Below are 16473 nucleotides of genomic sequence, written 5' to 3' on the forward strand. Positions count from 1 at the left end.
AGAATTTTACAACTCTAGGACCCAGCAATTTCATTCCTATGTATTTGCCCAAGAGAAATGAAAACATATGTCTATGAAAAGACTTACAGAACAACATTCATAACAGCTTTATTCATAATGGACACCAACAAAAGAGGAAATAACCCAAATGTCAATCAACAGGAGGATAAGCAAATTGTGGAATAGTCACACAATGGAATACTACTCAGCCATACAAAGGAATGGACAAACCTCAAACACATGTTCGGTTGAAGAAACCAAACATAAAACAGTACACACAATATAATCCATTTTAAGGACAGTCAAGACTAATGCAGAATGATAGAAATCCTAACTATGATTCCCTGGGGAAAGGAGGTTCGAGAGGAACTTCCAAGGACGATGAAAATGTCCTGTTTCTTGATCTGGGTGATGGGCACATGGTTGTATACACTCTCAAAACCCATCAATTATAGACTTAATATCTATGCATTTTTACTACAAGTAAAATATACCTCAATTTTTAAAAATGAGAAAGTGAGGACAGTTCATCTGTCATTTTTAGATAGGATGGCCAGGAAATGCTTCACTACAAAGGTGACATTTGAATAAAGACTCTGCGGAAGTCTAAAGAAAAAAAAAAAGCCAGCCATGGGGATATCTGACGTAAGAGGATTCCAGGCAGAAGGAACAAGAGATGCAAGGCCTTTTAGGGAGAGCAGCAACTGGGGTTCCCGAGAAACAGGGAGGCCAGGGTGGCTGCAGTGGCAGCCAGTGTGACAGAACAAGGGGGAGACAAGTTCCGAGGGATAACAGGGGATGAGCTCACACAGTGCCCGGTGGGTCACAGTAAGGCCTCATTAAATACCGTGGTCTTCGTCTTAGGACTGACGGAACTTCACCAAGTGCCTCCTAAGAATCAGGCACTGAGTTCAGATAGCTTAACACAAAGCTTAGGTAAGTAGCAAAACCAGGATTAAAACCCAGGTATATCCGATAATCTTAATCATTTTGCAATAGTAACTCAACATAGTAATAGCCAATATTTACTGAGTGCTTCTTATTAATATGTTTAAGCTAAAGGACTTTATATTGGATCTCCCCAGTCATATATTGTATTACAAATGGGTTACAAGTATGACACAAAGATTTTTGAATGAAATCTTGTATTGCTATTAAAAAATGTTTTGCAACCAATCAAAATTTTTAAATGGTAAAATCATATTTAATTTGTACGGCTCCTTCCATAAACTTCCTAAATTTAGTAATTATAACTTTGCTACACACTCCACTACCAGAGAGCCTGCCACAGTGAGTCCACAAAATAGCCCTTTCTCTTCCTATTGAATCATTTTAATCTACATTTTTATTTTAGTCTACATTGTTCAACATCAGGGGAGATTTATGTTTTGCATGCACGTGTAAAATATTTTGGTTTTCCACTGAATTTGCTCTAATTTTCCACAATTTTTCTAACTAGAAGATTCGTATGTTTGTCATGATTGTCATCATGACCATCAACATCATCATTATTGATACAGCTGATATTATTAGATGTTCTTATAAATAAAACATAACTGATTTTATTAATTTCTTGTTACTTCTTGATCTGTTTACTTATTAATAGATTTTAGTGCTAACACAACACTGTAATCAACTATACCTCAATTTTTAAAAATAGATTTTAATGCTAACAATTAGCCAAAGTCTGGTTTTTAATAGATTTTCTTATGACATATTAAGAAATTTAATGAATTTTTATACCAAACTCCGAAACCTCCACTTTACCAAGGGTGCTATACAAATACTGTCATCTTCTGTATATGCCACGACATGAATGAGGCCCGGAAGCAACGTTTTTGGCATTATCTCACATTGAGCAAAGGCAGAATTATGTAAGAATCAAAGCAGAGACAGAATGCAAAAAGAAACCTCCCCCTACAAAATAGTGATGTACCTAAGAGGTCTTTTGAAAGTAAACAGAAGGTCTAGATGGAGAGGGGAACCAGGACTTCAGAAAAGCAGTGTATCCTAGGTAGAAAACCAGAAGCTTCTGAGTCTGACAGATCTAGGTTCCAATACCGGCATGACCTATGGTATCTAGGTTAGGGCAAATTGTCTTCTCTGATTCTACTTCCTCAATATTAAATGGAATAATACCATCTACTTGGTGGAACTGTTGAGGCAAGATAATAAAAACAGCAAAATGCAGTTCAACAGCGTACACTCAGTAAAGAGCACTTATAGTTATGACACACGGTGAGTTCTACCAAGTTAAAATATTTGTAAAAATTAACGTGACCTGGGAAAGAATACAAATAAAAACAGTTAATATGTTAAGGTGGTATTTGTACTAATGAATTGTTTTTTCTTTTATATAATTTCGTTTTAATGTTATGCTGCTTAGCAGTAAATATACAGATGAATAAGTCAAATGGGAAACCAATACTTAAAAGAACTCTTAGATTCATTTTCTTGGAATGTGAATAATTATCCCATGATGTTTCTATTATATTGAAGTTTTTTAAGGAGAAATACAACCATATGGTATCATCCTTCTTCAAAAGTTCAAAAGGAGTTAGAGAATATTCTGCTTTTTCTTGAAGTTATCTTGCAAACAACCACATTTTCAGAGACAGAAAAGAATATCAAGCAGAAATTTGACTTGTTTTATAAATAAAACATTTCATTATATTTTATTTCTGTTCCATGCTTACGGTATTCTTTCAGCTTCTTCCTAGGCCTCAGATTGCTCATTTGTAAAAATGACAAAGGTGGATAAGATGTTGTCCTCTAAGGTTCTTTCTGCTATGGTGTCCTGAAACTTGATAATCCTGTAACAAAACAATATATATGGCCAGTCCTGCAACTCTGCATTAAAGTGCCCCTCTCACAAGTCTTTTCCCCTAGTGGTAGCCCCCAGAGCTGAAGCCATTACTGACTCTTACCCCTGAGCCAGTGAGGCCAAAGGGAGCTGCAGAGCTAGGAAATCCACAGAAGGGACAGCAAAATGATTAATGATTTGGAAACTGATCTTAAATAAAGGGATGGGTATTAGATCAGAATAAAGAAGACTGGATCAGAGAAGGCTGATTATCTAAAAATATACAAAGGCAAATTGTAGATAATGATCAATACTCTTTCTGCACTTTTACTATGAACAGGGTAATAGGAAATGGAGTCAATGCTTAACAGGAGCAATATGGGCTAGACTGTGTGTTTAAACCTGTGAGTTTCCCAATCCCTGAGGGCAGGGACTATGCCATCTTTGTATCCCAGCATCTACTATAGGATCTGGCACCTAAGAAGTACTCAATAAATACTCGGCCAAAAAAAACCCCCAAAAACCTTAATAAAGGATCATTTAAATTTTTAAAGATCCAAACCACAGAAGTGCGTTATGGAGACAGAACGGGAAATTTCTCTCCTTTTGATATTAAAAAAAAAAAAAAGAAAAAGAAGATACAGTAATAGCCTTCGTAACAATAATGTAGATACTGACTTACGCTTCAAAGTTATTTCCCATTCAAAACCCTTGAGCCTTGGTGATCCTGTCGGGGACGGGCGTTAGCAAAGAAAGAGCTTAAGCAAGGCACACAGCGTCTCCTTGCACCTGACAACTGGTGCCAACCATGACCATGAGTCCGTGCCTGCCACAAATACCCACTGAGCACTGAGAGTCCCAGCAGGAAGACTCTCCTGACGCCAGTCCTGTACCCAGCGCGGCAGTCGGGAGACGCGAATGGATGGGCCTTTTCACCTGGCCCCTGTGCTGCGGGAGCTCTCCAGCAGGGAAGAAGGCTCTCAGCAGATGAAAAGCAGCTTGGTGACCCTTCAGAACCATTTCCATCACCCCTGGTGATTTACAGTGAGATGAGTCATTCTTCTGACCTCATTTTTCATGCTATTTACCGTCAAGAGGGGACAATCTAAACATGCCTCAATACAAGAGGCATGATCACAAAACTGTGAAGCTGCATCCAAAGGACCCAAACATAATGTGTTTGGCACTTTAAAGCCATATCTCGTAGCTAGGCCAGCCGACTTTTAAAATGAATGAATGAAAGAATAAAAATAACTAACTAAAAAAAGACACCTGGCAAAAATGCTGCAGAGAAGCAGAAAGAAAGTAAACCTGCTTCCCATGAAATGCCCCATATAAATAAAACACAGTTTGTAAAACAACACACCCTGCTGTGAAATTCCCATTCAACTAGAAGGGCAGACCTCTCCTTGCCGACCAACCCAGTCTCCATTTGAACGTTCCAAATGTCACTTCCATTTTCAAAGATGAGCGCATCATCTACCCACAGCGGACTGACACACCCAGAATGGACACTCCTCTCTTCCCGCCTCCCCTATAAGGCAGGGCCCTGGGAAGAAAGTCTCTCTTCTCCCCGTACAGCCGACTTACTCTACTTTTTAGTTTTCTTTGGATCCCTTCCTTCGAAGTTTTCTTTTATGATAAAGCTCAAGGGCTGGTGGTGACATTGGGGGGCAAGAAACCAGAACTCTGAACAGTGTATCAAAATAGGGGGAACTTCAGCTAAGAGTTAATGAAACAGGTTTGAAAAGGTGATAAAGTTTACCCCACGGTCATCGTCACTGACAAATCTTTACACACGAAGGCACTGATCTATATTTGTCGAGCCCCACGTCAAGCCGTGCAACAGTCAATACACTACACTGACCTGTGTGAGCCACTTTATTCACAAGGTTCACAATTTACACGCTTTGAACCGATATTCGGTCTCCCAGGTAGAAGGTCAACACAGGCAGATGTGATGATTAGAAGAATGTATTGATTAACAGAATTCAGGTCCAGCCAAGGCTGGCTTGAAACTTCAAAATTCTGTTTAGGCCACCAACGGCCACTAAACCACAAAGAGAGAACGTGATATTAGGTACCTCCTGATAGAAGTATATGCCACCACCTATGATGTACTCTTGCCAAAATATTCAAATCTGAATCAGATCAAATCTCTGGATCTTATCATCAGTTTATAGAAAATACAGGAGACAAAGGAACATGTTAACATTACAAGCATGCAGTCAGCAGAATCAAGATTGTGGGAAACTCTACAGTACAAACAATTCAGTTTTTCAACAAATAAAATGCAGAGGAAAAAAAACGAGGAGGAAACTATAGATTAAGAGAGTCTTAAGGTACCTATGAACCAATGCAGACCTTATTTGAATAAACCAACAGTAAAAAAAAAAAAAAAAAAAATTCATGAACCACCAGGGAAATTTAAACACTACGGAATACCTTATGATTTTAGCAAATGAGTGTTCAATTTTCAGGTGTGTTAATGAAATTGTAATTGTTTTTATTTAAATTCCTATCTCTTACAAATACATATTTACAAATAAAATTATGTGATAATTAGGACTGGCTGTAAAATAATCCAGTATATTGGGGATGGGGAGCGAAGGATCTAAAAATGAAACAAGACTGGGAATGAGTTGACAACTTTTGAGAATTCATTATACTATTCTATTTTTGTATTTTGAAATATTCCATAATTTAAAAGTTTAAAAACGAAAAGAAAGTAGGTCACTAGACCAAAAATTCATATGTAAAAGCCAGGTTTTTCCAGATATGTCATGGATATTCAGAGCGTGGCACTGTAAAATATTTTCCGAAAATTGCATTAGAACATGATTCCAGCAGATTGCCACAGTATTATGACGTTTAAGTATACTAAGAACAAAATCTTTCCTAAATTCTTACATAAACCCATTCCATAAGTACAATGTAGTACAACACTGCATCAGAAACTACATACAGATCAATTTTCAATATTGAAAACTAAGGCTTCAGTTTTCCAATTAACTTGACTTATGAAACAAATACACACTCTGCGTGCCTGATAAAACTTCAAGCCCCCCAAATTTACTCAAACTGGTTACAATCTAAAATCTAAGAAACATTTTTAAATTATACTTCAAAAGCAGAAAAAGAAATAAATTCAAAGCCAAAAAAAGTCAACAATTTGAGCGAGCTTCGTTTAGTAACCCAAATGAGTTTTCAATTCTTTGCCTTATATAAAACTCTGGGTCGAGATCGTTTATCTGGATTTATTGAACCACTAAAGATTAATTAAAGATCTCAAACTTCCCTCTTCCACCATCTTTAGGAAAACAGGATCATTTTCATCCTCAAGTATAGATGACAACAGTTGCAAATGCTGATGAATGTAACACTCCCCTCCAACCTCCAAAAGCCAGAATGCTAAAATAGAAAATCACTACATGGGACTTCCCTGGTGGCGCAGTGGTTAGGAATCCACCTGCCAATGCAGGGGACATAGGTTCGAGCCCGGGTCCGGGAAGATCCCACATGCAGCCGAGCAACTAAGCCCCGTGTGCCACAACTACTGAGCCCATGTGCCACAACTACTGAAGCCCGCGCCTAGAGCCCATGCTCCGCAACAAGAGAAGCCACCGCAATGAGAAGCCCGCACACCGCAAGGAAGAGTACCCCTCGCTCACCCCAACTAGAGAAAGCCCGTGTGCAGCAACGAAGACCCAATGCAGCCAAAAATGAAAGAAAGGAAGAGAGAGAAAGAAAGAAAGAGAAAGGAAGGAAGAAAGGAAATCACTACATTGCCAATTTCCTATTATAAATGATAATAGTAACCAGGTATTCTGGAGAGCATTCCCCAAGTTCTATTTAGATTCTAAGATGTATCAACTGCTATGTGACAAGAAGCACAGAGTCCGGCACATCTATTCATTCAGTAAATGAATGTGAAAGAATAAACAGCAGATGAAACAGTTTGCTGGCACTAACCTCCCTGTCACGGCTCCACTAAGGCTGCCTTCCAGTGACAGTGCTAATGAGTGGGAAATGGGCCAAAGCAGAACTGGGAAATAAAATAACCTAAACTAGCTAGTCAGCCCTTCAGTAACAGGAATGCAACCTTCCTGCCTCTAGTGCCAGGTTTAATATCCTAAAATATTCTTAACTCATAAATTATGAAACCTCTTGAACTAACCGGAAACCAGCATTTTAGGAGTCTTCTCATATATTTTGGGCCCTAATTTACAGTTGTAATCACACTGATGGTAGATCTTTTTTTTTCCCCTTCCAAAAGTCAACAGAAAGACTAACAAGTTATCCCTAATAGTAAAAATGTCATATAATCTCCATGAATAGTCCTCAAAACACCTTCCCACTGAAACTGCTCTTTCAAAAATTATAAATGACCAAATCCAAGTTTTTTTCAGGCCTCTTCCTCCATTTCCTTTTACATTACTGACCATTCATTCCTGAAACTCCTCAGTATCACTGTGCTTTCTCGGTTCTCCTCTGCATTAGTTTCCTCTTGCTGCTGCAACAAATGATCATAAACTCAGTGCCTTAAAAGTACATGTATTCACCGTCTCACAGATCTGGAGGTCGGAAGTCTAAAGTCAGTCTCACCGGTGGGCCCAGCTCCTTCTGGAGGTTCTGAGGGAGGACTCTGTCCCCGCGCCCTTTTCAGCTGCGCGAGCCTGCCCGCCCGCCTTGTCTCTTGGCCCTTTCCTCAACGGCTCCAGCCTCATTTCTGCCATCACATCTCCTACTACTGACTGTTCTGCCTCCTTTCACAAAGACCCTTCAGATTACATTGGGCTCACCTGGATAATCCAGGCAAATCTTCCCAGCGCGAGATCCTAAATTTAGTCACATTTGCAAAGGCCCTGTTACCAGGTAAGGTAACAGCCACAGGTCCTGAGGATTAGGTCCTGAGGGGCATCACTCCACCTGCCACCTACCCTACAGCTCTAACCGGAACTTCTGCCTCCTCTGCTGCCACCGAATTGTGCTTTTTGCTCTCCTCTTTCATATTTTACCCCATCCTCTTCACACTCATCGCTTCAACTCTCACCTTTATGCTAATATCCAAGTCTCTCATTTTAAATGTGAGAGAACCGGAGCCTAGATGGGAGGTGATGACGGGCCTTGAATCACACAGATGTCGACAGGATATTTCTATGTGGATGTCTTCAGAGCAGCTCAGTCCAATGCTGGACTGAATCCTATTCCTGTCTGAATAACACAAGTCTCTCAGACTCAGGCTAGAACTATATTACACTTTTCTCTTCTCTTCTCTATTCTCTCAGTTGGTTCTTTCATCTCTGTCCCTCCATCCATTCTGAAATCCAATTACAGCTTCCTATTCCTAAAACACTGCTGTGGTTGGGTTACCTCTCCTGCTCAAACCCACCGTTCTCTACTAAGGACTGCATCCCCCCCATCCCCACCCCTCCCGACACGTCCATCGGGACTCCCCTGCGTGCTCTGCCTACACACCACACCATTCCTGCCTCTCACCCTGAACTGCCTTCCTCTGTCCCTCCACTTAGGAGTGAATCATAGAACGTACCCCTCTAAAAGGAATTGTTTTTTTATTTATCTATCTCCAAACCAGACTGGGTTCCTTGACGGCAGAAACTGTGCCTATCAGCAAACATATACAGTAGTTCCCCACCCTTACCCCTGGTTTCACTTTCCTCAGTCACCTGTCGTCGGAAAATACCACATGGAAAATTCCAGAAATAAGCAATCCCTAAGTTTTTAAATTGACCGCCGTTCAGAATAGCTGATGAACTCTCCCGTCCACCCACTCCGCCCCACCCTGTCCAGAACACCCAGTCTGCGTACACTGTCCACCCGTCAGTAAGGAAATAACAGTACCATGGACCCTTGAACAGCAGGGGTTTGAACTGTGCAGGTCCACTTATAGGCAGATGTTTTCAATAAACATGTACTACAGCACCGGACGATACCCAGGTGGTTGGATCCACAGATGTGGAGCCCTGGCAATGCAGGACCGGCTGTAAAGACACACACAGGCTTTCTCTTGCAGGGTCAGCACTCCAACCCACCCGGGGTACGTACATACAGGGTTCCACACTGCACGCGGTTTCAGGTGTCCACTGGGGATCTGAGCTTAAATAAATTCCAGCTCTGCAATTCATTACCTGTGTGACCCTGGACAGTGTCTCAGCTTCCCCATCTCTGTAAAATCCAGACAATGATAAAGTACATATCTCGTGAGTTCTTCTGAGTATTACTCACGAGTTAACATATCAGAAGAACACAGAACAGTCCCTGGCTCAGAGTAAATAGCATCAAAAATAGTGGGAGCTATGATCAGTACTTTTACCACCTACTGCTGCTGCCACTACGACTACTACTAGTATTATAACTGTCATCGGAAATGACTCACCACTACGTGACTATTAATATGGCTTAAAAAAAAATACCACAAAGTACTGGTAAGGACGGGAAGCAACTAGAACTCAGACACTGCTGTTTGGAAGCAAAATGGTGGGGCCACTTTGGAAAACAGCTTGGCAGCTTCTTTTAAAGTTAAACATTCATTACCACGTGATGCGGTTGCCCCACTCCTAGGAATATAACCAAGAGAAATGAAAAATTATGTTCACACAAAAATGTGTATGCAAATGTTTATGGCGGCTTTATTCATTATTACCAGAAACTGTAAATAACCTCAATGTCCTTCAACTGGTGAGCGGATAAACAAACTGTGGTACATCCATACGTTTCGGAACATCTCTCAGCAATAAAGACCAATGCGCTACAGACACACACGACAACATGGATGAACCTCAACACATGACAGCAAACGAAAGCAGCCAGATTCAAAAGGCTCCATACTGTACGATCCGTCTACATGGCATCGTGGCTACAGGAACAGGAAACTGAGGAAGGGCTGCCAAGGGCTGGGGGCGGGAGGAGGAGCCGGCCGCAAGCACAAAGCAACCCTGGGCGTAACGAACGTGCTCCGTATCATGACTGTGGTGGGTACACAGCTGTGTGCACTTGTCAGAACTCTACATTTGTAAAAGGTGAATTTTACTGTATATAAAGTATACTTTAATTTAAAAATATGTACAAATAAAAATAAGCAGGGACTCAATTTTAATTTACCAATAAGACCTGTCCAGCCCTCTACCTTTAGCAGAACTGTGCGTCATCTACACACAACTACAGCTTGGCTATTGGAAAATACTCACTGAGAAGATTCCAAAGCCCAAATGATAGTATATAGCTACTCTACAGGACTTTAAGAATGGGGAACAAAAATCTGGCTAGGGAACAAATAAAAGTCACTTGCATCTGTACTCCCCCAACCCTCCCCCCCCCAAAAAAAACCACCATAAAAATAAACCTAATTTCCAAATCTGGCTTTGAGTTCCATTATGGCACAGCAACTTGAGACAAATACTCATAAGGCAAGTGGCCAGGTGGCCAACATGTTCTGAAGGCCTCCTATTAACCAATGTGAAGAGGTAAACTACCAAAATGACTCAGGATGACTGTTCTAGATCCACAATAAGAAAGACGCCAACAGGATTTTCTTAATCCCAGATTACCTTGCGCCCCTAGCACTAAGCAAAATTCACCAATATACAGGATAAGTCCCTTCACACGTGGAACTATAAGACGAATAAATAATGAACTTGGAATAAAAGAGAAAAGGTTAAGAATACAAGTTTTATTCTAGTTATAAAATAAACAAGTCATCGGAAACAGACTCACAGACTTAGAGAATGAACTTACGGTCACCAGGGAGGAAGGGTGGGGGAAGGGACAGTTAGGGAGCTTGGGACTGACACGTACTCACTGCTATACTTAAAGTGGATAACCCACAGGGACTCACTGAATAGCACAGGGAACTCTGCTCAATATTATGTGACAAGCTAAATGGGAAAAGAATTTGAAAAAGGAGTGGATACGTGTACATGTATAACTGAATCACTGTGCTGTACACCTGAAACTACCACAACATTGTTAATCAACTATTCTCCAAAACGAAATAAAAAGTTAAATAAATAAATCACAGGGATGTAATGTACAGCAAGGTGATTACACTCAATAACATTGTAGTGCATATTTGAAAGTCGCCAAGAAAGTGTATCTTAAAATTTCTCATCACAAGGGAAAAAAAAACTAACTTTGCATGGTGACTAGATTTATTACCGCGATCATTCCACAGTGCAAACAAATGTTGAAGCAAATGCTGTGCACCTGAAACTAATATAATGTTAAATGTCAATTACACCGCAATTAAAAAAAGAATACAAGTTTTATCTTATAAGTCGGCACACATACATAGTATTTGGAATTGAATTGAACATGTAATCATCTTAGTGTTCTTCTGTCTCACTCTGAATATAAACTGCTCTGCCTTTCTTCCTTCCCTCATCTATCCCTACCTCCACCTCTCTTCCAGGGAAATAGATAATTTTCATTTCCCTGAGGATACAGGGTCAGATTGAGGCAGCTCTAGAATGACAGAGGCTAGGTGCTAGGAGTTGAATTCCAGTCTGGGGTGACCCTGAGGGTCCAAACGTGGACTCTAAGACTGTTACAAAACCAACCTGAATTCTTTGTCAAGCACAGTATCATTCTAGTCTCCTAGGTATCCCTCCAAATGAAGACTGATCAGCCTGGCCTAGTGTTAAGATCCACGTGTACTGACATCAGTGTCCTCCCCACACCCGCATAAACATAAGTGCCAATATAATACACTCTGAAGGAAGAGCGGGCATCATTTTAACAAGTCCCAGAAAACCTCCTTTCCAAAGGCAAGCACTTGCCTCTCAGTACCCTGATAATTTGGTAGATACAGTTCTAAGAGCCTGTACCTGGACCTACAGTACCCAAGATCATAATGCTAAGGATACAAGATAGGTGCTAATAATCGACCTTACAAAATAAATAAACAAATAAAAAGAAAATTTTAAAAGTACCAGCGCACAGAGGATTATTAGCCCACATTTCATGCCCTGTAATATATACACATAAATAAAACGGGAATTCCTCTGTGAGCAAACATGTGCTTCCAAGGGTTATATAATCAGATTAACGCCCTTTTCATTGACGGCTCTACATACACACCAAATCTTAATTTATTTGCCCAAGTTTGGTTAGACTGCATCAGTTTCCAAAGCTTTCATCAGAGTAGGTCTAATCTTTGAGATATTTCTTATCCCAATCTATTTCAAGCATTAATAGGCCCCCTGGAGCTTATCTTTGACTCAAGCACCTCGTGGCAGAAGCAAAGGCTGCCAAGAAAGAAAGGTCCCTAAGTCAAAAGTAGCATCAAGGCACCACAACCTGAAGTGCAAAACATCTACTGTAACCTTGTGGGCGAAGAAAACTCATCCCCCCAACATCTTCTGGGAGTTTCTTCCAATGTGCTCAGGTAATAGTCCACAGCTGGTCAGGAGGCTGCGGCCAAAACAAGAGAGATTGGAAGCAGTCATCCTGACAGTTCACATCACACTTGTACAGCAGGGGGGTATTTTAACTAAGTAATTCATGGAAGTGTACCACTCTCCACTTCACGGGACAAGCAGTCATTCACTCGATGGCTGTTCAGCCCCTGGAGGCTCCAGCCTCACATTTTGAAAATAATCTTGTATGTATCTTCAGAGTTCTTCAGACATGGGAGAAACATACTGTAACTCTGCAGAAACTGACCTGTAAAAGGATTCCGGAGCCAATATAAGCCCCTGTCTTGATTCAAGCAAAGGGACGGTCTCTCAACATAAGGTTTGCTTGATCTCACGTCTTCAAGCAGCTTAATCTTTAGCTGAATTTCCAAGTATTGAGTATACCTGGTCAACTCAACTCACCACCAGCCCTGTAAATAGGGAGGAATGCCATAGTGCACTGGCAGGTGTTTCAAAGAAAATTCCACAGCTGTCATCTCTTCCTCTCCTATTTCAGGAGATTGCGGAATGTGAAAGAATATTAACTGAGAGAAGTTGCACTTCACAATCTGGGGTGGTAATTAAGAGAGAAAGAAAGACACCAAGGGGACCAGTCTCAGGAAAAGGGGTCAGAAAAGTGCTTTCCTGGTGTGCGAAGGAGGCCTACCAGGAGTAACCTCAAAGTAGGTGCTTTTCTCAGAGCATTGTTAAAGTGTGTGTGGTAAGGGCCAGGCTCAGCTGGCAGAGTCACCTTAAAAGAAACAGGGCTACTGAGTTATACTCAGAAAACTGTGCTTCAATAAAGAACACGTGGACTAGAAACAGGTTTCCACTCCTCTAGCCTCTAGGACCCCTTCAAGTGTTTTCTTTAAGAATCTAGACCTCAATCTCCTTATCATCCCAAATACATCTGAAAAGAAAAAATTCATCCTCTCAAAGGGCTCAGAAATTTAAAATAATGCACGTGGCTCTCTTGAAACAGAGAAGGACCCTATGGTCTATGCCCCCCATGTCCTCAGCCTGCCTTTTGTCTGTGGAATAACTTTAGTCAACGAATAAGTTTAATCAGAGAAGTGAGAAAATGCAGAAACAAAGGAAAACAGTCAAAGGAGACCAAATAATAATAGTTTAGTCCTTAAGCATGGTCAAGGACCTTCAGTCCCTCCTCAAGGGCTATAGATAATATTCTGAGCCATATCCTGTGAGCTGTTTACTTTGTAGATACTGAAACCCCCGCCAGCTGGAAGAAGTTAACTACATGATGACCAGGCTGTAGCCATGACCTAAGCTGCCACAATTCTGATAACCAGCCTCAAGAAATGGGAACAAACGGACCCTGGAACTGAAGCCTAACCGTACTTAAAACAGTCAAGATGACGCTGGTCAGACCACCGACGACCAATTTCAAGATGACCGTCAGAGCTGACTGTGCTGTCTCTGCATGTAGCCCCCTCCCTCTGCCTGTACATCCCTGAAACTCCCCCGTAAAAGCTCTTGCCCACTGATTGTCGGTGGGGGGAGTCGGCCTTTAGGCAGGCGTCCACCCTCCGCCCCACTCCCCCCTCCACTTGCTGGCATCCAAAGTAAAGCAAACTTTCCTTTCCACCAAACTTGCCTCTTTATTGGCTTGCGAGCAGCCGGACCCCACTTTCGGTTACACTCTTTTGTGTCCATCTTATTTATATTCAGCTCCTTATTAGGTGAGATATACAGCTCTGGAGCTTAAATCTGAAAAATCCATGCCTAAGTGCAACTTCTCGCCCCTGTAATCTCGCACAAGCAACCATTTTCTAAGCTTCAGATTCCTCAACTGTAAAACGGTTATTATAACAACACTACCTGCCACACCTACTTCAAAGGATCACTGCTGAGATTACATGCAGTAAGACATACAAAATAATTTTTAAAAAGCAAAGGACTACACAAATGTTGGTTGCTACCTTAGGTGGGGCACTGTTAAGAGCATGAAGAAATGCATATAACAGGGTGAAAAGAAGGTTCTTTTATCTGAAAAAAAAAAAAAGGACTGCAAACATGGTGAGGACGAATTTTAAGGTACTGGCTAATATGTTCAGGGAAGCGGTATGACGCGAACTTTATTATTTATAAGCGGATTCTCATGCCAACACATCCACTTTGCACAGACAGCAAAAGAAGGAAAACAAGAGAGATTAAGAGTGGGTGTCCAGCTCTCGGCTCACCGAAATAACTGATGGAGTTCCACGTGGAGAGGGAGGGTGGAGTTAGTCATGACAGCCACACAGAACATGGTTGCATAAGAGGGGGAAAGTGAAGGTGTTCGTACCAAGCACAGAACTAACTGTCAAGTTACCCACAGTCCACAGATTACAGCCCGATCCGGGGCGTGTCATTTCCACAGGGGGCTTTAGGGGAAAAGAAAGAAAGAAAGGCTATTCCACGAGCATCAAGCAAACCAGGTGATTCCGCAGGTTGGTTCTCCGCCGGCGCGGGTAACGCTGGCGGAGAGAGCGTGAGGTCGGGGGCTCGCGAGTTGGGCCCGCGGGACACGAAAGCTGCCTTCGAACCATCGCAAACCAGAGGACGCGGCGCGGACCCAGACCCGCCAGCCCCGACCCGACCCGACCCCGGACTCGCTCCCGGGAGAACGGAAAGCCGGCTTCCGAGAGGGAACCGGGCAGGCGGCGCGGGCGCGCACCGGGGGACACCGCGCCGACTGGGGGCGGCGGGATGCGGACACTGCCGGGCGGCGGGGACCCCTGCCACGGGGGGGGGGGGCGGGAGGCGGCTCGGCCACCGGCCCCGCGCGCTCACCTGGTGCAGGGCGGTCAGGCCGTCCACGTTGGCCGTGTCCACGTCGGCGCCCCGGGCCAGGAGCCGCCTCACCTCGTCGGTATCCCCGCTAGAGCAGGCGGCCAGGAACACGGCGCCGTCCTCGAGGCGGACCCGCGGGCCCCCGCGCTGAGCCTGCGGCGGCAGCTCCGCGCCCGGCCGGTCGGCGGGCTCCTGCTCCGTCAGCGAGCCCCGCCAGCGCCGCAGCTGCTCGGCCCGCCGTGCCCGCGCCGACTCGGCCCGCTTCCCGCCCAGGCGCTCCATCTCCGCCATCGCCGCCGCTGCTGCGGGCCGCCGCCGCAGCCGCCGCCAAGCGCCTCAGCCGGGAGCGGAGGGCGGACACCCGCGCGCGGCCATCTTTACTGCTCCGCTGCCCGCGCCGCCCGCACTCCCCCGCGGCCTCAGCACGCAGGCGCGGCGGAGCCCCGGTTGCATCACGGGACTTGTAGTAGGAGATCCGCGCGCCCCCCTTCCCCCGGGCGCACCCGCACCCAAAGGGAACTACAAGTCCCTGGATGCATTGGAAAAGAGGCGCGGCCCGGGGTGGGGGGGGCTCCCTGCTTGGCCGCGGACGCGCGAGGTCACCTCTGCCCCGAAGCGGGAGCTGTCCCCCGCCCGAGTCACCTCCGCGGGCTTGTTGGGAGTCGTAGTTTATTCTTGTTCTGACTTACAGCTAATCTCGGCTCCCTAACTATCACGTCAGTCTTTTGAAGTGGAAAAGGGGTCGGTAATTATCCCTACTTTCTATTGGGGAAAACTGGACGGAAAGTACCCGAAGCTCTCAAAACCGTGTCCTGGTTGTAAATGCAGAGCTTTATTAACGTTGTAATTTAGAACGCATTAACAGGTGGCCCTGAAGAGATCCTGGGAATGATGCTCGCAGGTATAGTGGGAAGCGCATTCAAGTTCAGTTCTCCTCCCAACAAGTTACTTGACTTCTCCGACCCTGATTTGTAAGATGGGAATAATAATACCTTAGGGAATTCCCTGGAGGTCCAGAGGTTAGGACTCGGCGCTTTCACGGCTGGGTGCGCCGGTTCAATCCCTGCTCGGGAACTAAGATCCCACAAGACCCGGCGCGGCCAAAAAATTAAAAAAAAAAAAAAATCTCACAGGGTGGTCATGTGGAGCGGATAAGATAATACATGCAAGGGTATCTAGTACTATCTCTGTGCGTATACCAGTTCACAATAAATATTAATTTCCCTTCTGTCTCTCTCCTCTTCTACCCTTTACATGGATCTTAAGTTTACTTGGGAGGCATATGTGGGGCATATATCCCGTCTTCCATGATTTTTTTCCCAAAGCTACAAAAAAATACTATGGTGCAAACACAATATTGTAAGTCAACTATAGTTAAATTAAAAAAAAATACCATGCACGTCCTAAATTCCTAAGGCAACACGCAGGCCATTTTCATATTCACAGTGAACTTGGTTATTAAAA

The 16473-nt window shown here is 43.5% G+C and overlaps 1 protein-coding gene across 2 annotated transcripts in view; it reads right to left on the reverse strand.

Annotated features, from left to right (window-relative positions):
* Nucleotides 1-16092, reverse strand: part of PPP1R12B (protein phosphatase 1 regulatory subunit 12B) — a 201765-nt gene extending 185673 nt beyond the window's left edge. For both annotated transcript variants that reach the window (XM_022561943.3, XM_022561942.3), the window contains exon 1: nucleotides 15010-16092. In XM_022561943.3, coding sequence (XP_022417651.2) covers nucleotides 15010-15300 — 291 coding nt within the window. In that variant the 5' untranslated portion in view covers nucleotides 15301-16092. The remainder of the gene's footprint in view (nucleotides 1-15009) is intronic.
* Nucleotides 16093-16473: the final 381 nt, after the last annotated feature.

The sequence above is a fragment of the Delphinapterus leucas genome, chromosome 1 (assembly GCF_059928025.1).
Source record: "Delphinapterus leucas isolate spDelLeu-1000000601 "Yukka" chromosome 1, BTC_Dleu_Yukka2, whole genome shotgun sequence".
Lineage (NCBI taxonomy): Eukaryota > Metazoa > Chordata > Mammalia > Artiodactyla > Monodontidae > Delphinapterus > Delphinapterus leucas.